General features: G+C 46.3%; 1 protein-coding gene across 1 annotated transcript in view; it reads left to right on the plus strand.

The window, feature by feature from the left end:
• The first annotated feature begins 370 nt into the window (after positions 1-370).
• LOC143997906 (uncharacterized) overlaps positions 371-24,694 on the plus strand; it is a 79,353-nt gene continuing 55,029 nt past the window's right edge. Inside the window, exons 1-3 of the mRNA XM_077493727.1 lie at positions 371-454; positions 11,471-11,759; positions 16,435-16,599. Of these exons, the coding sequence (XP_077349853.1) occupies positions 382-454; positions 11,471-11,759; positions 16,435-16,599 (527 nt within the window). The 5' untranslated portion in view covers positions 371-381. The remainder of the gene's footprint in view (positions 455-11,470; positions 11,760-16,434; positions 16,600-24,694) is intronic.

The raw sequence follows: 24,694 nt of genomic DNA on the forward strand, positions 1-24,694 counted from the left end.
CTCTTGTTTGCCTACCCTGGTCCCTGACCTTCCCTCTCCTCCATTGCCTTCATTAGCTCCATAGTCCTGAATTGTCAGAACAATTTCCCAAATAAAAAAAAAATGCTTGTAGTTATCGATCCCAAATTCACCTCATACATGTATTATGCTATTGTCCAGGTGGTGGGACTACGTGCTACCCCCTAATAATTACCCCGTGGCCGCAAATTCGACCTAAAGGTTTGCGAAATTCGCCTCCCATTGAAGTCAATGGAGCCCGCGGCGAACGGTCGTTTTCGCGAACGTTTGTGTCCGTTCGCGTTTCGCGTTCGCGAAACGTCCCGTCGGAAGTTCGTCCATCACTATAACTGACTCTCTGTGTCTTCTGATGTCTCCTCCAGAATGAAGACTTTGGTGGCTTTGCTTTTCCTGGGGTCGTTGGGTCTGGCTTGGTGCTGCAGCCCTCCACCTGGAGGTAAGAATATTAGAATATTATAAGTGTAAAAAACAAAACTTAAAAAAACCTTCATCTACCAGACTTTCTCAACCTTTTTAATACAGAGAAACCATTAAAATAAGGTGCTGGTTTCAGGGAACACCTGATAAATATTACAGTATCTACAGTTCACTCTATACATTAGTGTCATGATCAAGGAGAAGAATGTTCCTTACATTTGTGGTCTGTGGGAATAATCCCCCTCTAAAGTCTCGTACACACGATCGGATTCTCCGATTGGAATTGTGTGATGACAGTCTGTTGGTGGAAAATCCGACCGTTTGTACGCTCCATCAGACAATTGTTGGTCGGATTTTCCACAGACAAATGTTGGATGGCAGGCTTTAAAATGCGGACAAATGTCTGTTATCGGATTTTTCGAGCGTGTGTACACAAGTCCATCGGACAAAAGTCCAAAGTACAAACACGCATGCTCGGAAGCAAGGACGAGGACGGTCTTGTAAACTAGCGTTCATAATGGAGAATTAACATTCGTGACACGCCAAATTATGAAATCTCAAAATGCAGCGCACAATTCTCTTCTTCTTTAAAGTGGAGGGCCACCCTGAAAAAAAAAAAATATTAAAAATTACAAAAAAAATCAAAAAAAATAAAATAATGAAAACATTTTTTTTTTTTACTTACCAGAAATGCCTGTTGCTAGGCACTAATCCTAATCTTCCTCTTCCTCCTCCGCGGAGATCTTCTGGTCTTCTCTCCTCCGTGCGGCGTCTTCTGGGTAATGGGTCGCGCTGTGTTCTGGGAACTGTGTGTGTTCCAGAACACAGCGCGTCCCATTCACAAAGCGCTGCGCGTCTCGTGCATGCGCAGTAGGAAACGGGCAGTGAAGCCGTAAGGCTCCACTGCCTGTTTCCCTTACAAGGAATGGCGGCGCCGGGACCCAAGAGCCGAGGGACGGGTCGGCCTCGGGCGGCCGACATCGCGGGCGCCCTGGACAGGTAAGTGGGCTTATTAAGTCAGCAGCTGCAGTGTTTGTAGCTGCTGACTTTTCTTATTTTTCTTTTTTTTAAACGGCCCTCCTCTTTAATGGGATAATAATGATACTGATGGAGTTCTGCCAAATGTATTTTAAAAGGCTTTTATTTTCTAGTGATATCAAGAATAATATTATTTTGCTTTTTCTTTTTTTTTTGGGCAAGTTACCACAACACCATTCTCCCGTAGTTTAGACGATCAAAGATACAACTATGTTGGTGTCCCTTGTCAATTTTACAATTTATTTTTTTAAATGTAACTGCCTACTCCCAAACTGTCATTTGAAGTAAAACACATAGCCAAGTATTATTCTTCACAATTTTTTTTATTGTGTATTAAAAAAAGAAAACAAAATTAGACATGCTATCTGCCAATAGAACTTAACCAAAAAGTACATTCTATGCATCCAAAAATATAGAAAATATAACAAATCAAATCATTATTCAACCAAAAAATAAAACAAAAGCCTCATGCATGTGTCCTGCTTCTTAATATAGGGGGTCAGCAATGCCAAGAGTTGGTGAAAGCAGGGGTCCGTCATCCAGAGATAATTCCAAAAATCATGTGGATTATTCTCCTGGAGCTCCCACAGCAAAGGCATATGGTAACGATTAATAAAGTAACCAATTTTGGTCCAAGAAATTCTCCTCCTCCTGTTCCTGGACTGGACTTGGGTCAAAGCAATAACTCCAAGGCCAATAATAAATAACACGTTATCTCTTCCGATTCCGCAACATGTCTGGTTGACGAATGGTCGTTCAGAAACAAACTGAAAAACACAAAATGAAAAGCACGAACTGAAAAGCACGAATCAACACTCACCAAACTTCTACTAACATGGTATTAGCAGAAGGAGAACAAAGGGTGGCGCTAAAGAGCTGAAAAACCACGTAGTACGTCACTACATTTGTGTTTGTTGGCCGACAATTCCTTACCATTTGTATGCAAGACAAAATCCAGGCATACGCCTTCGGACAAAAGTCAGAGGTTTCGTCTGCGGGAAAATCCGATCGTGTGTACGAGGCTTAAGGCAGGCCATACATGGGTTACATTTTGAAAGAATTTTCTGTCGAAAATCTTATCTAAGAATTTTCATTCGAATTTCACACCATTAGTGTGCTGCAGCAACAGTCGATTTTCGTACGGCCACCAAATTTGAGTAATCGGGCACGTTGGGAATTTAAAAACAAACAATTTTCTAATCAATGATAGGAGAATCGTGCGGAAAATGTAATCGAAATGCGCATGAGTGCAAGAAAAGAACATTCCCAGAAAGAATACAAGATTCCCAGCCACAAAAAATATTTACTGTAGCAATATAAGGTGAAATTGAAGGCTTGGTTGGTCGAATTTCGAAAATCAATGACGGCATCATCGGATCCCAAACCGCACAAAATGTCTTAAATTTCAAAAGAAAATTCTTTGGAAATCGACCATGTATGGCAAACCTTACACAAAGCTAAAAATATAATTGTGGCAACTTATTTGAGTGGCTTTGGCCAATGCTCAAGAAACCCTTAGCAACCTCTGGAGGAGCCCTAGGGTTCCACAGAACCCTTGTTGAGAAAGCCTGATCTGGACAGCAGTTTGATTGTCTGGGGAGAATGTACTGACAGTAGCATCAGAATTACACATAGGAGAGCTTTTCTTGTGTAGCCCCCTCTAGTATGCTACTTGTGTTAGTACAGGCAAATTTAAGCTCATGGTATGCTATGCGAGTCAGAAATTGGGTCAGGTTACTGCAGGTCAGGCTGGATGGTTCTACAGAGGCAGGTCTTTGGTACCTCCCCCTGGTTCTAGAAGCTGGTAGAAGCTTCTGGAAGTTAGTGGGTGGAGACCAGGAGGTCCTAATCTGCATACTTAGGGGAGACTGGCCAATCCCCAGGCAAAATGTCCTGGCAGCGTGGATGGACCAGCCCTTAAACATGGGTAATAAGTTATTATGTTAATTTATTATGTTTTGAATCATGTGTCATCAGTCCAGCTGAAACCTGGACACATTATTCAGACCTAATCTCATGAGGATTCCCCCTATAAAAGCCATTAGCTCTCATACTTCATCGGCTCTTTCAATTTAAACTCTACCCCATGCACTGTTTCCCTTCTCACTTGGCTGCTCCCCGAGCCTGTCCTGCTCCTCATCCATCCATGCTTTGGTCCACCTCCAGTGTAACACAACCTAACTGCCTTTCATTCACATTACATGCTGCTTTATCTCTCACTCCCACTAGCAATGCCGTATCTCACTTCAGAACTGCCGCTCTCCCATTTATTCAGCCTCTTCCTTCCCATCACCACCAACTCTGGTCCTCCTCTGATCATTTCTTCCTTGTTCACCTCCATCCACATCTCTCACCTTATAGCTCACTTTCCTCCACCCCCTAACCCTCCCTTTGCAGCCCCTGCCATTTATAGTACCCATCCCATGTTTACCCCCCCATCCTTCGCAATTATCACTCTCCTTGGTGCACTCAAAGGTGTCCCAGGTTCCCAGGTCTTTCACTAATCCTATAGTGTATACTACAAAAAAAACTAGAAAATTGCTGTGCGCTGCTAAAGTGTTGGAGTTCATCTCTAAGAAAAGGTGGCCACTTATGCCCATCATATGCAGCCATGTGTGCCCATCATATGCAGCCACTTGTGCCCCCCAAATGCAGCCACTTGTGCCCCTCAAATGCAGCCTCACTGTTCCCATCAAATGCAGCCACTTGTGCCCCATCAAATGCAGCCACTTGTGCCCCATTATATGCAGTCACTTGTGCCCCATCATATGCAGCCACTTGTGCAAATCAAATGCAGCCACTTGTGCCCATCAAATGCAGCAACTTGTGCCCAATAAATACAGTCGCTTGTGCCAATCATATGCAGCCACTTGTGCCCATCACACACAGCCACTTGTGCCCCATCATATGCAACCACTTGTGCCCCATTATATGCAGCCAATTATGCCAATCAAATGAAGCCACTTGTGCCCAGTATATGCAGCCACTTGTTCCCCCTGAATATGCAGCCACTTGTGCCCCATCATATGCAGCCAATTATGCCAATCCAATGAAGCCACTTCTGCCCAGTATATGCAGCCACTTGTGCCCAGTAAATGCAGTCACTTGTGCCAATCATATGCAGCCACTTGTGTCAATCATATGCAGCCATTTGTACCCCTAAAATGCAGCCACTTATGCCCATCGTATGCAGCCATGTGTGCCCATCATATGCAGCCACTTGTGCCCCCCAAATGCAGCCACTTGCAAATGCAAAGGGCAGGGGCTCCCTTTGCAGCCCCTGCCATTTATAGTACCCATCCCATGTTTACCCCCCCATCCTTCGCAATTATCACTCTCCTTGGTGCACTCAAAGGTGTCCCAGGTTCCCAGGTCTTTCACTAATCCTATAGTGTATACTACAAAAAAAACTAGAAAATTGCTGTGCGCTGCTAAAGTGTTGGAGTTCATCTCTAAGAAAAGGTGGCGACCCTACTTCCGTCCCACCCTGGATTCCCTTTCTCTGGTCTATTACGCCCAGTGGGTGAGGAGGTCTGCCTAATAATGTGACCATTATGATTGGCTGACAGCACACAAACAACTTTCAATTAAGCAGCTCAACTCCAAATAACCTATTCCCGCCATCACTTGATCCCGGGTGCTGAAGGCAAAGCTGAATAGTCCCTGCTCATAGACTCAGTGTAGGAAAAAAGGGCCACCGCACACCGGATGAATCAGAGGTATCCATGTTTATTGTGTAAGACACAGTGGTGGCTGGTGCTCAAAACTTTTGGGGGGGGCGCAAACAAACTGAAAAATACTGAATCCCCCCCATCAATTACAGCCTCACTGTGCCCATACCATGCAGCTATTGTGCCCATCAAATGCAGCCACTGTGGCCATGAAATGCAACCTCTTGTGCCCATCATACACAGCCACTTGTGCCCATCACACACAGCCACTTGTGCCCCATCATATGCAACCACTTGTGCCCCATTATATGCAGCCAATTATGCCAATCAAATGAAGCCACTTGTGCCCAGTATATGCAGCCACTTGTTCCCCCTGAATATGCAGCCACTTGTGCCCCATCATATGCAGCCAATTATGCCAATCCAATGAAGCCACTTCTGCCCAGTATATGCAGCCACTTGTGCCCAGTAAATGCAGTCACTTGTGCCAATCATATGCAGCCACTTGTGTCAATCATATGCAGCCATTTGTACCCCTAAAATGCAGCCACTTATGCCCATCATATGCAGCCATGTGTGCCCATCATATGCAGCCACTTGTGCCCCCCAAATGCAGCCACTTGTGCCCCTCAAATGCAGCCTCACTGTTCCCATCAAATGCAGCCACTTGTGCCCCATCAAATGCAGCCACTTGTGCCCCATTATATGCAGTCACTTGTGCCCCATCATATGCAGCCACTTGTGCAAATCAAATGCAGCCACTTGTGCCCATCAAATGCAGCAACTTGTGCCCAATAAATACAGTCGCTTGTGCCAATCATATGCAGCCACTTGTGCCCATCACACACAGCCACTTGTGCCCCATCATATGCAACCACTTGTGCCCCATTATATGCAGCCAATTATGCCAATCAAATGAAGCCACTTGTGCCCAGTATATGCAGCCACTTGTTCCCCCTGAATATGCAGCCACTTGTGCCCCATCATATGCAGCCAATTATGCCAATCCAATGAAGCCACTTCTGCCCAGTATATGCAGCCACTTGTGCCCAGTAAATGCAGTCACTTGTGCCAATCATATGCAGCCACTTGTGTCAATCATATGCAGCCATTTGTACCCCTAAAATGCAGCCACTTATGCCCATCGTATGCAGCCATGTGTGCCCATCATATGCAGCCACTTGTGCCCCCCAAATGCAGCCACTTGCAAATGCAAAGGGCAGGGGCTCCCTTTGCAGCCCCTGCCATTTATAGTACCCATCCCATGTTTACCCCCCCATCCTTCGCAATTATCACTCTCCTTGGTGCACTCAAAGGTGTCCCAGGTTCCCAGGTCTTTCACTAATCCTATAGTGTATACTACAAAAAAAACTAGAAAATTGCTGTGCGCTGCTAAAGTGTTGGAGTTCATCTCTAAGAAAAGGTGGCGACCCTACTTCCGTCCCACCCTGGATTCCCTTTCTCTGGTCTATTACGCCCAGTGGGTGAGGAGGTCTGCCTAATAATGTGACCATTATGATTGGCTGACAGCACACAAACAACTTTCAATTAAGCAGCTCAACTCCAAATAACCTATTCCCGCCATCACTTGATCCCGGGTGCTGAAGGCAAAGCTGAATAGTCCCTGCTCATAGACTCAGTGTAGGAAAAAAGGGCCACCGCACACCGGATGAATCAGAGGTATCCATGTTTATTGTGTAAGACACAGTGGTGGCTGGTGCTCAAAACTTTTGGGGGGGGCGCAAACAAACTGAAAAATACTGAATCCCCCCCATCAATTACAGCCTCACTGTGCCCATACCATGCAGCTATTGTGCCCATCAAATGCAGCCACTGTGGCCATGAAATGCAACCTCTTGTGCCCATCATACACAGCCACTTGTGCCCATCACACACAGCCACTTGTGCCCCATCATATGCAACCACTTGTGCCCCATTATATGCAGCCAATTATGCCAATCAAATGAAGCCACTTGTGCCCAGTATATGCAGCCACTTGTTCCCCCTGAATATGCAGCCACTTGTGCCCCATCATATGCAGCCAATTATGCCAATCCAATGAAGCCACTTCTGCCCAGTATATGCAGCCACTTGTGCCCAGTAAATGCAGTCACTTGTGCCAATCATATGCAGCCACTTGTGTCAATCATATGCAGCCATTTGTACCCCTAAAATGCAGCCACTTATGCCCATCATATGCAGCCATGTGTGCCCATCATATGCAGCCACTTGTGCCCCCCAAATGCAGCCACTTGTGCCCCTCAAATGCAGCCTCACTGTTCCCATCAAATGCAGCCACTTGTGCCCCATCAAATGCAGCCACTTGTGCCCCATTATATGCAGTCACTTGTGCCCCATCATATGCAGCCACTTGTGCAAATCAAATGCAGCCACTTGTGCCCATCAAATGCAGCAACTTGTGCCCAATAAATACAGTCGCTTGTGCCAATCATATGCAGCCACTTGTGCCCATCACACACAGCCACTTGTGCCCCATCATATGCAACCACTTGTGCCCCATTATATGCAGCCAATTATGCCAATCAAATGAAGCCACTTGTGCCCAGTATATGCAGCCACTTGTTCCCCCTGAATATGCAGCCACTTGTGCCCCATCATATGCAGCCAATTATGCCAATCCAATGAAGCCACTTCTGCCCAGTATATGCAGCCACTTGTGCCCAGTAAATGCAGTCACTTGTGCCAATCATATGCAGCCACTTGTGTCAATCATATGCAGCCATTTGTACCCCTAAAATGCAGCCACTTATGCCCATCGTATGCAGCCATGTGTGCCCATCATATGCAGCCACTTGTGCCCCCCAAATGCAGCCACTTGCAAATGCAAAGGGCAGGGGCTCCCTTTGCAGCCCCTGCCATTTATAGTACCCATCCCATGTTTACCCCCCCATCCTTCGCAATTATCACTCTCCTTGGTGCACTCAAAGGTGTCCCAGGTTCCCAGGTCTTTCACTAATCCTATAGTGTATACTACAAAAAAAACTAGAAAATTGCTGTGCGCTGCTAAAGTGTTGGAGTTCATCTCTAAGAAAAGGTGGCGACCCTACTTCCGTCCCACCCTGGATTCCCTTTCTCTGGTCTATTACGCCCAGTGGGTGAGGAGGTCTGCCTAATAATGTGACCATTATGATTGGCTGACAGCACACAAACAACTTTCAATTAAGCAGCTCAACTCCAAATAACCTATTCCCGCCATCACTTGATCCCGGGTGCTGAAGGCAAAGCTGAATAGTCCCTGCTCATAGACTCAGTGTAGGAAAAAAGGGCCACCGCACACCGGATGAATCAGAGGTATCCATGTTTATTGTGTAAGACACAGTGGTGGCTGGTGCTCAAAACTTTTGGGGGGGGCGCAAACAAACTGAAAAATACTGAATCCCCCCCATCAATTACAGCCTCACTGTGCCCATACCATGCAGCTATTGTGCCCATCAAATGCAGCCACTGTGGCCATGAAATGCAACCTCTTGTGCCCATCATACACAGCCACTTGTGCCCATCACACACAGCCACTTGTGCCCCATCATATGCAACCACTTGTGCCCCATTATATGCAGCCAATTATGCCAATCAAATGAAGCCACTTGTGCCCAGTATATGCAGCCACTTGTTCCCCCTGAATATGCAGCCACTTGTGCCCCATCATATGCAGCCAATTATGCCAATCCAATGAAGCCACTTCTGCCCAGTATATGCAGCCACTTGTGCCCAGTAAATGCAGTCACTTGTGCCAATCATATGCAGCCACTTGTGTCAATCATATGCAGCCATTTGTACCCCTAAAATGCAGCCACTTATGCCCATCATATGCAGCCATGTGTGCCCATCATATGCAGCCACTTGTGCCCCCCAAATGCAGCCACTTGTGCCCCTCAAATGCAGCCTCACTGTTCCCATCAAATGCAGCCACTTGTGCCCCATCAAATGCAGCCACTTGTGCCCCATTATATGCAGTCACTTGTGCCCCATCATATGCAGCCACTTGTGCAAATCAAATGCAGCCACTTGTGCCCATCAAATGCAGCAACTTGTGCCCAATAAATACAGTCGCTTGTGCCAATCATATGCAGCCACTTGTGCCCATCATATGCAGCCACTTGTGCCAATCAAATGCAGCCACTTGTGCCAATCAAATGCAGCCACTTGTGCCCATCAAATGCAGCCACTTATGCTCCATGAAATGTAGCCACTTGTGCCCCATCGAATGTAGCCACTTGTGCCCCGTCAAATGTAGCCACTTGTGCCCATCAAATGCAGCCATGCTCGACTGTCACTTCATTAACCCCCCCCCCCCACACGCAGCCAGTACGGCGGCACTTACCACTTCTCTCCTGGAGTCACAGAGCTCTCCTCCTTGGCGAGAAGCGGCGGCTCTTCTCCTCAGCGGCTCTTCTCCTCTGCGGGTCTCGTCTCTTCCTCTGCCGCTCTTGTCGAGACCATACAGCAGTTTAACAGGACAGGTTCCACTCAGAACAGGGCTCGCCATGGTCGACCAAAGAAGTTGAGTGCACGTGCTCAGCGTCATATCTAGAGGTTGTCTTCGGGAATTGGACGTCTGAGTGCTGCCAGCATTGCTCTCGCACTACCGATCGTGGCGAAACCTCACATATGTGGTTTGAACACCATTTTCATATGCGGGCGCTACTCACGTATGCATTCGCTTTTGCACGCGAGCTAGGCGGGACGGGGCGCATTTAAGAAAAAAATATGTTTTTCTTATTTATTTTACCTTTTATTTTTTATAAAAAAATATAATGGTGTCACTTTTATTCCTATTACAAGGAAATGTAAACATCCCTTGTAATAGAAAAAAGCATGGCAGGACCTCTTAAATATGAGATCTGGGGTCAAAAAGACTTTAGATCTCATATATGGACTTAAATGCAAAAAAAAATAAAAAAATTGTAATTTTGAAAAAATCGCATAAAAAAAATGTGCCTTTAAGAAGTATGAGTGGAAGTGGCGTTTTGACGTCGCTTCCGCCCTGCTATGGTATGGAGACAGGTGGGGGCCATCTTCCCCTCACTCGTCTCCATACCTGACAGGAGAACAGACGCAATCGCCTCTGCCGCTGCCGACGACTCTGGTAAGTGGTGGAGGATACCGGATCACGGCGCGGGGGGGGCCTCTCCTGCCACCAATAAAAGTGATATCACGCCGCAGAGACCACTTTTATCTTGTAGCTGACCACCGGCCGAACACGCGGATACCGGGGTTATGGAAGCTAGCTGGTGCCATAACAACAATATCCGTCCCCAAAGTAGGGACGTACATCGTCGTGTGTTGGCCAGCAAGTGGTTAATGGGTCCCCTCACCTCCTCAGTCCATGGTGTACAGGCAGTGAGGAGATGATGTGCTGTAACCTCTAGCAACCAATCAGTAAGCAGTAATGATGTGCAGTAACTTCTAACAACCAATCAGTGAGCAGTATTGGTGTACAGCAATCTCTAGCAACCAATCAACAAGCATAAATCATGCGCTGTAACCTCTAGCAACCAGTCAGGCAGTGGTAATGATACACTGTAACCTGATCTTATTCAGTAAACAGATTTTGAGTCCAGTTACTATTTATTGTATGTCTCAGAGTAGGTGGAGAGCGAAACTGCATGGGGGGGGGGCCCAAGAAATTTTTTACCCAGGGTCCAATCAATATTAAAGACGGCCCAGGGGGTGTACTTACTTTTGTTGCAAGAGGTTTAGACAATAATGGCGGTGTGTTGAGTTATTTTGAGGGGACGGCAAATTTACACTGTTATACAAGCTGTACACTCACTACTTTACATTGTAGACAAGTGTAATTTCTTCAGTGTTGTCACATGAAAAGAAGAAAATATTTGCAAAAATGTGAGGGGTGTACTTATTTTTGTGAGATACTGTATCAATTATTCATCTGGGGTGTGGTGGCCTTTCTCCCTACACAGTGATTGGCTGTCACGGTGGTCACATGATCTGGAGCTGGCCAATACCTGATCATTAGTAGAGACTGGAAGCGATCTTTGGGCGCCTGGTCTCTGTACAGGAATAGCGCAGTGAGCATATACTCAGCACAGAAACCTCTGCCCCCTATAGGCGCATATGTGCGGCGTTTGGGCGCTAAAACCCACTCTCTTCATTGCCACAGATATGCGTTTCGTGAGAGGCTAACAATGTTGCACAACGAGGTGGGCAATGCCATGGACAATATATTGACTACATTGCAGGTTACAGTTACCTTCTTGGTGAAGGCCCTTTTGGAAAAACTGGAAAAACTTTGTACAATATATATAATAATGTTATCTTTTTCTTTTCTTTTTTTTTTTCTATAGCCACCAATATCGCCAGAAGCGGAGAAGCTTCGCAGAGTTCTAATTATGGGTCCACTGCCGCTTTAAAGGGTTTCGCCAACAAGGCCATTGATGGTGTGAATGATCAAAACTGGTATAATGGCTTCTGTTCACACACAGGCGCGGACAGGTCACCCTGGTGGAGGCTAGATTTGAAACAGAAATACAAAGTGAATGTTGTTGTAGTTTCTAGCCGGTCTGATTGCTGTTTGGGAAGGATGAGGGATCTTGAGGTCCGAATTGGAAATTCTCCAGACAATAACAACCCAGTGTGAGTACCACGGGGCCCAGGATACTGTAATGCCACGTAGACACGATCTGAATTTCGGGCAGCAAAAGACAGACGAGATCTTTTCATCGGAAAATGCGACCGTGTGTATGCTCCATCGGAATTTAGCTGGCCGAATTCCCGCCAGCAAAAATTTGAGAGCATGTTCTCAATTTTTCCGACTTTCTATCAGAAATTCCGATCGTGTGTGTGCAATTCCGACGCGCAAAAACTCACGCATGCTCAGCTTCAACTAGGAGACGGAAGCTATTGGCTACTGGGTATTGAACTTCCTTTCTCTAGTCCCGTCGTACGTGTTGTACGTCACAGTGTTCTTGACGGTCGGAATTTGGTGTGACCGCGTGTATGCAAGACAGCTTGAGCGAAATCCCGTCGGAATTCCGTCGGGAAAACCATCAGAGCTTTTTTCGACCAAAATTCCGATGTACGCGGCATTAGGGATTGTGTCAATGGGCTTTGGGCTTGTGTTTATGACATCAGTTTGGGACGCTTCTGAGATCATTTCAGAATCATCCTAGAAATAAAAAAAAAATATTCCCGCAACTATAAGGGGAAGATAATCTGGATTATGTTTTCATTCACTGTGCAAAGTTCAAATGCTCACTTTTTTGAACTGCAATGTCATTCATATTTTTGGCTAACCTGTGAAAAAAAAGTCAATATTGTGCCAATTTGTGCTCCTGTCAATCAGTGCTGGAACAAGGCCATTTGGTGCCCAGGGCGAAGATGGCAAACTGCCCCCCCCCCCTCCCATTTTTAAGAAAGAATCAATGTCCTTTCAAAACAAGAATATACTTATTATTATATTAAGGGACACTGATGGGCAAATTGTATGTTAAGGGGCACCCTGATGGGCAAAGCAAAACGGGCCCCTTAACGTAAAATCTTCCCATCAGAGTGCCCCTTAATACAAAATGTGCCCATCAGTGTTGCTCTGATATAAGGGGGGGAACCTTTATATATGTGTCCCTTTACATTATTGTATTCACGTCCCCCTTACATCAGTGACCCCCCCCCCTTTAGACCGGCCTGGCGGCGCTGTCACTGACCTCCTCTCAGGTGCACTGTGCAGGGCTCACTTAGACAGCTCCAGCTTGGTGGCTCTGGTTTTATCCTGTAGTCTCCTCTCCACAGTCCACATACGTCTGGCTTCTCCCATGACCCCCATCCTGGAGGCACTCCCACGCTTCACCCCTCTCCAAAATCCCTTTAGAGACTGCAGACAGGATATAAAACAAGAGATGGTCAGAGGTTGCGGACATGATACAAGAGATTGGTTAGAGTCTGCGGACATGATACAAGAGATGGTTAGAGTCTGCGGACATGATACAAGAGATGGTTAGAGTCTGCGGACATGATACAAGAGATGGTTAGAGGCTGCGGACATGATACAAGAGATTGGTTAGAGGCTGCGGACATGATACAAGAGATTGGTTAGAGGCTGCGGACATGATACAAGAGATTGGTTAGAGGCTGAGGACATGATACAAGAGATTGGTTAGAGGCTGAGGACATGATACAAGAGATTGGTTAGAAGCTGCGGACATGATACAAGAGATTGGTTAGAGTCTGTGGACATGATACAAGAGATGGTAAGAAACTGTGGACATAATGCAGCCGATGGTTAGAAACTGAGGACACCATACTAAAGATGGTCAGAGACTGCAGACACGATACAAGAGATCAATGCAGTCTCACCAGTGCCCATAAAATTCAGCCTACCACTGTGCCCATCAATGCAGCCTCACTGTGCCCATAATTGCAGCCTCACTGTGTTCATCAATGCAGCCTCACTGTGCCCATAATCGCAGACTCACTGAGCCCATAATTGCAGCCTCACTGTGCCCACCAATGCTGCCTCACTGTGCCCATAATCACAGCCTCACTAAGCCCATCAATGCCACCTCACTGTGCCCATAATCGCAGCCTCACTGTGCTCATAATCGCAGCCTCTCTGTGCAAATAATCGCAGCCTCACTTTGCCTATGAATGCAGACTCACCATAGCCTGCCTTGGATCACACAGTGGACATCTCCCGCTGTGTGTCACATAGCTGGGTTTGGGTGTTTTCGGCGGCAGCGCTGTAACAAAGTCCTGCCACCCCATGATGGCTCGTGTGATAGGTTGAACACTGATTCAATCTGTTATCACATGAGCCAGTCTGGGGGGGCGGGACCTTGTTACACCATGCCGCCGACAACACACAGACCCAGCTATGTGACACACAGCGCTCCCGGCACTGTGTGTGACAAAGAAGAGGAGGAGGTGGGAGGGGAGCGCTGCAGCCAGCCACAGATTAAAGTGGCCTCAGGACAGATGGCCTACTGGGAAAGTTCCCGGTATCCCAGTAGGCCAGTCCAGCCTGTCACAATTCACTGCTCCCCCCCTACCCCCAATAAATTGTACCACCCAGGGCATCTGCCCCCCCCCCGTGCCAGCTCTGCTGTCAATATACACTATATTGTCAAAAGTATTGGGACACTCCCACATTTTACCGCACCGCGCCTGGTGTGAAAAGCTCTAAAATGCAGTTTGTAAGGCACAGTGATCAATAGGTTGCAAATCCCCCTGCTAGCACAACCCCTCCAAAAATCCCCCCCATCTAACACAATTGTTACACTCCTAGAACAAATCCCCCACCCTTACACAAATCGACCCTCCAACCCAAGCACAAATCCCCCTTCCTGACACAGCCCCTCCCCCAGCACAAATCCCCCCTGCTAGCCAAAAACCCCTTCTTCCTAAATCCTCCCTTCTAGCACCCCCCTTTTCACTCTCCTCCAGCTCTGAGACATACAATAACCACTTCAGCTCTGGAAGATTTGGCTGCTCAATGACCAGGCAATTTTTTGCAATTCGGCACTGCGTCACTTTAACTGACAATTGCGCGGTTGTGCGAAGTTGCACGCAAACAAAATTTACGTTCTTTTTTTCCCAGAAATAGAGTTTTTTTTTTTGGCGGTGTTTGATCACCTCTGTGGTTTTTATTTTTTGCTCTATAAACAAAGAGCGACAGTTTTGAAAAAAACACAATATATTGTACTTTTAATAAATATCCCCATTTTTTAAATTTTTTTTTAAAGCAAATGTTTTTCTCAGTTTAGGTCGATATATATTCTTCTACATATTTTTGGTTAATATGATTGGTTTGCGCAAAAGTTTTTCGTTTTTAGGGGATAGAGTTATGGCATTTTCATTATTTTTTTTTTTTACTAGTAATGGTGATTTGTATTGGGACTGCGACATTATGGTGGACAGATCAGACACTTTTGACACATTTTTGGGACCATTGGCATTAATACAGCTATCAGTGCTATAAAAATGCATTGATTACTGTAAAAATGTCACTGGCAGGGAAGGGGTTAACCACTAGGGGACGATCAAGGGGTTAATTGTGTTCCCTAGTGTGTGTTCTAACTCAAGGAGGAGGGGACTGTGCAAGGGAGATGACAGATCGCTAATTATACTCTGTAGTATGTGAACCGGAACTGTAGTATGAGAACGTGTGTTCTCACAGATCCTGGTTGTCATAGGTGTGCATAGCCTATTGCATTAGGGTGTGCACCCCAAAGCTCAAACACACGTACGTGTGTGTGTGTGTGTGTGTATGTATATATGTATGTATGTATATGTGTGTATATATATATATATATATATACATACATATACATATATATATACATATACATATATATATATATATATATATGTATATGTATATATATATGTGTATATGTATATATATATATATACATATACACATATATATATACATATACATATATATATATATATATATATATATATATATATATATATATATATAGTAGGACAGTGTCAGTAGGGCAGAGATTGGTTCATTTAGTTTTTTAATAATGTCTTTATTATTACTTTTTTTACAATTACATTTTTACAATATTTTCTAAAATATATATATATATTTTTTTTTTAAACCTATTTTTAAGGAGCTTTGAAAAAAATAAGGGGTCCAAACAGACCCCTGATGTCTCATTTTTTGGGACAGAGAAAGGAACTTCCTCTAGATTCCCTAGTCCCTTTCTCTGCAGCCAAGCTGCAGGGGAAATCTGTGCAGCACAGGGTGATTAGGGTGTGCCCTGGCACACCTGGCCACACCCTGTGCGCAAACCTTTGTCGGTTCTCCTTGTGCCCGAGTGATCGCGGGAGCCTGGCGGTGATCGTGAGGGCCGGGCACTCGCATTGGCTCGGGGGGGGCGCACGTACCCCTAGTGGGCACTGGGCGAAGCGACATTACATAACGTTGTTTCGTCCAGCTGTGCCATTCCAGCCGTGCCTGGTCAGCAAGTGGTTAATGGTGATACATATGGTGAATTTACTAAAGGCAAATAGACTGTGCACTTTTCAAGTGCAGTTTCTCCAGAGTGTAGTAAATGAGGGAAAGCTCTACCGCCTTCCATCATCCAAGCATGTGCAAGCAAAAATGCATTTTCATTTTTTTATTCTCTTCATCTCATTTACTATGCTCTGCAGCAACTGCACTTGCAAAGTGCACCATCCCCAAGTCAGTCAGCCAGAAATCAGTCCGTTCATCTCTATTGCCTAGTTATAGAAAATGCCCTTCATTCACTTGAGGGAGATCTACAATATCATTGTGTTGGTCCCCGTTTGTCCTCCACAGGTGCGGTAAGATCACCAGGGCTTCTTCTGCAAAAATAACTTTCTGCTGTAACGGGATGGAGGGTCAATACGTCAGCGTGGTGATCCCGGGGCGCAATGAATACCTGAGCCTGTGCGAGGTGGAGGTCTACGGTGATCCCGCGACTCAGGAGAAGCGCATCTGCTGGTAAACTCGACAGAAGGAATACCAAAGTTCTTCATCAAATTTGATGCCCATAAACAACGTTCTGAAGATCCCAGAAAAATTGACCTGTTTTCCTGCTTGGCTGGAGGAGGATGTTTTCCACTTTGCACGTTGTGAAGAAGAAACTCTTCATAAATATCTCTCGGAATTGTATTTTGATTTTACATGAAAATAATGTGAGTTACACATAGGGGTCTACCTGTAAATGTTTTCACTCAAGATTCACCCAATCTTCACCCAAGAGTAAAGTCCCATACACACTATCAGAATTTCTGCTGATTTTTGTCTTCAGGTTTACCAAAACCATGTAGCGCAAGGACCTGCCTGATTGCATACGCATTGAAACTCCTAAGGTTTGACCTCATATTATATGGTTTTGGTAAATATGAAGGAAAAAAATCAGCAGAAAATCTGATATGTGTATGTATGTGTGTGTATGGGGCTTCACATGTTTTTCCAATGAAATCCAATTAGAGAGCTGTGTGAATCCTAGACAACTGTTGTGTGAATCCTATGGCAAAACCCTTATGAATTATCTAAAATCTAGTTGTGAATGGGGTGTAGAAGGGCTTGAACCTCTGCTCTCTGTGTCCTCACTGGGACAGATTTAGCTTTCTATATTTGTCCTGGTGACTAGAGTCCACATCCAAAGTATGAGTTTCCTTATAACAGAAATGGGGGTGTTCCTTTTATCTTGTTCTGGTAATGTCCGAGACCACGATGCCCAACCTGGGTCCTGAAGGCCACATTTGGCCCTTTGAGACTTATTTGGTGGCCACCAGGGCCCCAGCAGACAGTGGCCTGTGGTTTCCTTACAATGTGTTTACTCAAGCCAATAAAGTTTCTTATACGCAATTTATTATTTTTTCTGTGTTGTCCTTTTTTTTTTTTTTTTTTTTACTTTAGGTTTATTATAATGGACCTTGTTAAAATAAATATTAAATGTGGCACAAGGAATTTTAATAGCATCTGTATTGTTTATAAAATGAGTGCCTTCTACATTTATAAGTAGAAAGTAATAGTAGGGAACTCTATTAGGCTCATGTAATGTGTCTCTAGTCCAGGGTTTCTCAAACAGGGTTCCATGTAACCCCAGGGTTGCTCCAAAGGTTGCTAGATATTACTTGAGCAATTTCTGTCTCCCACTGACACCATTGATCTTTTTAGAGGGGGAATTCTTCCCAATGACCACAAGTGTAAGGAACATTCTTCCCACTGACCATCACACCAATGTATCATGGGTTGTAGATACAGTCATTTTTAACAGGGATTCCCTGAGACCAGAAAGTTATTTCTAGGGTTCCTCTATGTTGAAAAGGTTGAGAAAGCTGCTCTAGTCTATGACCGCCTCCTAAAGCATTTCCCCAGTCTCCAATAACTCCCCAATAATTCCTATAGCACGTTTCCAGTCTCCAACTATCTCCTGTTACATGTCCATGGTCTCTGAGATGTTTCTATAGCATTTCTTTTACAAAAGGTTTATTGAAAATAATTCACATCAATGAGACTATACAGGAATGACAAAGATCTGTCAAAAACATATCAAGAACCTGTGAAAAGTTACATATAGACATAACAATGGTGGACTCGTGTCCGGCCTATAATAATCATGTAGAAGTATCCAAGGCTGGCCGCGACACGCAGCCGCACGCCATAGAGCAAAACTAAGGGGGCGTAGGGGCGGACAGAGTTTATTTGTTTGATGGGGTACCTATGTCGGATAATCACATAGCAGATAGCAAGTCAAACAAGACTCTTACACAGCGAGCTGATGAATCTGGGCTGCTTTCAAAAGGGGAAGAAAAGACCCACTACTGGGCAGAGATGCCACTGGGCAGCCTGAGTGCGCTGTGAGACAGGTGCAAAAAAGCAGCAATTAAGAGGAAAAGATAGTGATAGAAGTATAGAAAAGAAAGAAAAAGGAGGAAAAGAGAAGGGGAGAGGGGGGGAGGGGAAAGAAGGGGGAGCAGGGGGGTCCCTGGAGTGGGGGGGAGATCCAATGGTCAAAGGGAGAGAAGTACCGGATCAAATCTGGATGGGCGGGTATAAGCCACCCAGGGCTGCCAGACCCGAAGAAATTTAGCATGGGTATCTGATGCTATCGCTGTCAGTTTTTCGTTCACCATAATATCATTCATACAGTTCTTCACTGCCTCATAGCTAAGAACCGGAGTCTTCCAGGCCCTTGCTATGGTGATTTTGGTTGCAGTAAATAAATGTGCAGCTAGCTGACGGTCCGGATGCAGGAGCTCTGCAATCGGTTTCCACAGGAGGGCCTCAAAAGGATCTCTCCTAATGTCCGCATGAAAGAGTGTACGAAGTAGAGCATATATTCTGACCCATAATCTGGTCACCCTGGGGCAGGTCCACCAGATGTGAGCCATGGTGCCCTCCTGCGGGCATCCGCGAAAACATAGGGGGGAGTAAGACGGGATAAATGTCGCCAGCCTCGCCGGGGTGTAATACCACCTATAGAACACCTTGTACGAGTTCTCCAGGAAGAGAACGTTTCTGGAGCATGTAGGCTGCGCCTTGGTCATAGTTTGCCAGTCCTCCGGGTCGAGCCGTTTACCCAGTTCAGCCTCCCATTGAAGGTGATAGGGCCGGAGCGGCGGTTTTGTAGATGATAAAATGTTTCTATAGCATTTCATTCACTGAATATTATGTGCACCCCTTGGGTGATGTCAGGGGGTCACACTTGAAGTTTCTTATAGCAAGAAAGTCAAAGTGACATTAAAGAGGAAGTAAAGGCACTTAAAAAAAAATGCAATCTGCAAGGCAAAGGCGTAATGAGCTAGTATGCATAGCATACTAGCTCATTATAAATAACTTACCTGAGAACGAAGCCCCCAAAGCGGTCCTCCGTCTTCATGTTCACCGCTGCCATGTATCCCGGAGTGACTTCCGGGTCTCGCTGCTCCGGCGCTGTAATTCGCCAGAGCCGCGATGGTGTCACTCCCGCGCATGCGCAGGGGAGCCGGCACGAGCGGCATATCGCCGCGATCTGCGGCTTGAGCAGTGCGCCTGCGCGCCGCTGTCTATGGCTGTCTTTTTGTAAATATCTCCTAAACCTTGTAGATTTAGAAGATATTTCTTGGACCTACAGGTAAGCCTTAATCTAGGCTTACCTGTAGGTCAAAGTGGTTTGTAAGAGTTTACAACCACTTTAAGTTCAAGAAAACTCTGTTCAAGTATGCATTCTTGAACAGAGTTTTCTTGAACTTAATGTATATATTCTTAGCTCAAGAAAGTACCTCCTGGTGCTCTCAGCCTCCTCCAACTTTCCAATTTGCTATTTTTTTTTTTGTGATCTGACTCCTTGTCAGAGGCTGGCTACATTTGTTCACAATGGTCTTATTGTATGTAGGAACACAGACACCCTCACTTGCTCACTAAAACGCACTTCATGTATCACACGTAGTAATCAATCAACCACCCAGCCCCTGAGGACCCTCCATTGGCTAGCCATGAAGGATCGAGTTACATTCAAGACCCTCTGCCTCACTCTTAAATGTGCACAAGGAAAATCCCCGCAAATACCTCTGCAACAAAATAAAGCACTACGCCCCAGGTCGCACTCTCCGGTCAACTAACCAGAACCTCCTCCACATCCCCAAGACCCGTTACAAATTAAAAGGCGAACGAATGTTCGCAGTACAAGGACCACAGCTATGGAATGCTCTACCCGCAGACATCCGCTCGGAGGAAAATTATCTGGCCTTCAGGAAGAAGTTCAAGACGCATCTCTTCTGAAAACCCAGACGGACAGTAGCAGCAAAAGTGCCCTGAGTCGATTTAGTTTGCATATGTAGCGCTATACAAGTTATTCATTCATTCACACATAAACCATGAGAGAAGCAGGGACAAATCTTGTATGGACCTGCTTACAACCTTACTTCCTGCATATTGCTTGTTCAAGATCTCAGTTAGATATTAGACATGTGCGATTCGTTTCGTACGAATCTCAAATTCGTACGAATTTCCCAAAATTCGTACGTTCGGGAGGATCCGAAATGCCGTGCGTCCGAATTCTGTACGCAATACGAATTTTTGTTTACGAATTTCGGATTTCAGATCAGTTGTCGTCGCATCGACGACGACTCAGTCATTATGCTTATTATGAGGGGCTCCCACCATCCCTATGCTATGCTCATTATGAGGGGCTCCCACCATCCCTGTGCTATGCTGACTTCCTCCTGGGGCTGCTTATTTTGAGGGGCTCCCACCATCCATGTGCTGTTCTGACTTCCTCCTGGGGCTGCTTATTATGAGGGGCTCCCACCATCCCTGTGCTATGCTGACTTCCTCCTGGGGCTTTACCTCTGCTGTGCATATTATGAGGGGCTCCCACCATCCCTGTGCTATGCTGACTTCCTCCTGGGGCTGCTTATTATGAGGGGCTCCCACTATCCCTGTGCTGTGCTGACTTCCTCCTGGGGCTGTACCTCTGCTGTGCATATTATGAGGGGCTCCCACCATCCCTGTGCTATGCTGACTTCCTCCTGGGGCTGCTTATTATGAGGGGCTCCCACCATCCCTGTGCTGTGCTGACTTCCTCCTGGGGCTGCTTATTATGAGGGGCTTCCACCATCCCTGTGCTATGCTGACTTCCTCCTGGGGCTGCTTATTATGAGGGGCTTCCACCATCCCTGTGCTGTGCTGATTTCTTCCGGGTGCTGTACCTCTGCTGTGCTCATTATGAGGGGTTTCCACCATTCCTGTGCTGTACTGACATACTGGGCACAGCAGAGGTACAGCCCCAGGAGGAAGTCAGCACAGCACAGGGATGGTGGGAGCCCCTCATAATAAGCAGCCCCAGGAGGAAGTCAGCATAGCACAGGGATGGTGGGAGCCCCTCATAATATGCAGCCCCAGGAGGAAGTCAGCACAGCACAGGGATGGTGGGAGCCCCTCATAATAAGCACCCCCAGGAGGAAGTCAGCACAGCACAGGGATGATGGGAGCCCCTCATAATATGCAGCCCCAGGAGGAAGTCAGCATAGCACAGGGATGGTGGGAGCCCCTCATAATAAGCAGCCCCAGGAGGAAGTCAGCATAGCACAGGGATGGTGGGAGCCCCTCATAATATGCAGCCCCAGGAGGAAGTCAGCATAGCACAGGGATGGTGAGAGCCCCTCATAATAAGCAGCCCCAGGAGAAAGTCAGCATAGCACAGGGATGGTGGGAGCCCCTCATAATAAGCAGCCCCAGGAGGAAGTCAGCACATCACAGGGATGGTGGGAGCCCCTCATAATATGCACAGCAGAGGTACAGCCCCAGGAGAAAGTCAGCACAGCATAGGGATGGTGGGAGCCCCTCATAATAAGCAGCCCCAGGAGGAAGTCATCACAGCACAGGGATGGTGGAAGCCCCTCATAATAAGCAGCCCCAGGAGGAAGTCAGCACAGCACAGGGATGGTGGGAGCCCCTCATCCAGTAGTCCAGGGGTTCATCACTCCTCAGAGCGTCCACCGTTAACCCGATGTAGTCGGACACCTGACGGTCTAGGCGTTCCCTGATGCTGGATCCGGATGACACCTGTCGATGGGTCGGCTGAAAGAATGACCTCATATCCGAAGTCACCAACACATCTTCAAACCGGCCTCTTCTTGCAGGCGCTGTTGGATTGGTACCCGCAACTCCTTCTCTGGGAGTGGGAATTGCTCCTCTGTCAGCGCACGCAAAAGCAGAATGCAGCATTTCTCGAAGCAAGGCCTGGAAGTGCTGCATTCTGACAGCCCTCTGTGACGGCGGTAACATTTCCGACATTTTGTGTTTGTACCGGGGGTCTAAGTACGTTGCCACCCAGTACTGGTCCTTGACCCTTATGCTTTTTATACGGGGGTCCCTATTAAAACACTGGAGCATAAAGGCCCCCATTTGCACTAAAGTGGAAGCGGTGTGGTGGCCTGGCTCCTGCTCATCATCCAGGATAATGTCTTCCTCTTCATTCTCCTCTCCCCATCCACACACAACAGGGAATCCAGAAAGGTTTAAAGCATGCTCATCTTGCTCCTCCTCATCCGCCCCGGCACCATCCTCCTCTGACTCCTCTTCAGACTCCTGTTGTTGACTTGTCTCAGATAGAGTAGCCCCCCCTGGGAATTCATCCAGTATTGCGACTTCCTCATCTTCCTGCTCCTGCTCCTCCACAGCTTGATCAATGACACAACGCAATGAACGCTCCATAAAGAAGGCATAAGGTACCATGTCACTGATGGCGCCATGGCTGCGACTGACCAGTTTGGTGATCTCCTCAAATGGGCGCAGAAGTCTGCATGCGTCGCGCATGAGCAGCCACTGGCGCGGTGAAAAATAACCCAGCTCCCCAGAACCGGTTCTGCCGCAGAGTTCATACAGGTAGACTGCACGTTTCTGCTGGAGCAGCCTATCAAGCATATAGAAGGTTGAGTTCCATCGCGTCGGGCAATCGCAAATAAGACGTCTGACTGGCAGATTGTGTCGCCGCTGAATGTCAGCAAGGCGAGCCATGGCCGTATAAGATCTTCTGAAATGGCCCAAAATTTTCCTTGCCTGCCGCAAGATGTCCTGGACCCCAGGGTATTTGACAAGGAATCGCTGCACGATCAAGTTTAAGACGTGTGCCATGCATGGCACGTGCGTGATTTTGCCCTGTTTCTTTTTTTTTTTTTTTTAAATTGTATTTTTATTGAAAATATAAAGATAACAATAACAAAGTGTTGGCATAAATGCACAGGTAAACAGTAAGTCCATCAAATAAAACAAATCAGAAACAGCGAGGGGGGGGGGGAGGAGAGGGGAGGGAGGAGAGGGGAGGGAAGAAAGAGGAGGGGGGGGGTAGGATATTTCAGCACATTCTGTATATCCTCACATTAATTAACAATTATTTGTGGTACAAAACAGCAATCGTCACAATCAAATAGGCATAGGACAGTGAGCAGGAAATGTGGAAACTTCATTCCTTTAGAAGGGCATAGAACAGTGTGAACGTGCAATTTGAGCCTTAAACTTAGCGTAGGAGGTCCAAACTCAGAAAACTATATTAAGTAGCAGTATATAGTTTAGAGCGATACCACAGATCCCAAATCATTGAGAACTTAGGCATAGTGTCATGGACTATGGCTGTAAGCTTTTCCATACGGCCGATATGTTCTAGGTTCTGCAAGACTTGGGGGAGAGTGGGCGGGGAACGTGATAGCCACCGTGTAGGGATAGCTCTCTTAGCTGCTAACAAAATAAAGGTGGCAAGCTTCTGAGCATGTCTAGAGAGTCCAGGAATCGGCAGCCCTAGTAAGAAATACAGAGGGTCTAATGGGAGGGAAATCTCCAACAAGTCTTGGACGAAGGATTGTATTGTAATCCAAAATGGACGGATCAATGGGCATGCCCAGAAGATATGGAAATGGGAACCTATATCTCCCCGACATCTCCAGCACATCGCAGGAGTCTTGGGATCATATTTATTTAAAATTTCAGGCGTTCTATACCAAAAGAGCAGAATCTTGTAAGCCGTTTCCTTCTGTTCCACACAGCGGGATGTCTTAGAGACGGCCTCCCAGATTCTCTGCCATTGTGGGAGTAGGATGGGATGTTCTAACACTTGCGACCACTTACGCATATATGAATGAGAAGATTCCGTAAGGGGCACCGATTCATGGAGTATTCTATAAATGTCAGTGATTAAATGGGCCTGGTATGGGCCCTGAGCACATAAAAATTCAAATGGAGTTGGCTTATCAAGACAGAGAGTGGGGGATTTAGAAGCAAAGTAGTGTCTGATTTGCAGATAGGAGTGGAAGAGTTGTTTGGGAATTTGGTGCTGTTTCTGCAAGTCCGCGAATGATAGAAGCCTCCTGGTGAGCGGATGCACTATATTGCGGAGTTGAAACAAACCAGCTTCAGACCAAGGAATCACTCTATCATATGCTAGGCTGTCTGGGATATCTGGATTAAACAGTATGTTTAGCAAAGGAGGGCATTGGGAAGCCAGAGGAAACAACTTTAGGCATTTCCTCCAGATTTCCAAGGAGAACAGCATCGGGGCCAGACAGATGCTACGAAGTGGACCCATGGAGGTTTTAAGGTCTGCCCAAAG

Source organism: Lithobates pipiens, unplaced genomic scaffold (genome assembly GCF_037356315.1).
Source record: "Lithobates pipiens isolate NorthernLeopardFrog02 unplaced genomic scaffold, aLitPip1_a1.2 Scaffold_19, whole genome shotgun sequence".
In the NCBI taxonomy this organism is placed as follows: Eukaryota; Metazoa; Chordata; class Amphibia; order Anura; family Ranidae; genus Lithobates; species Lithobates pipiens.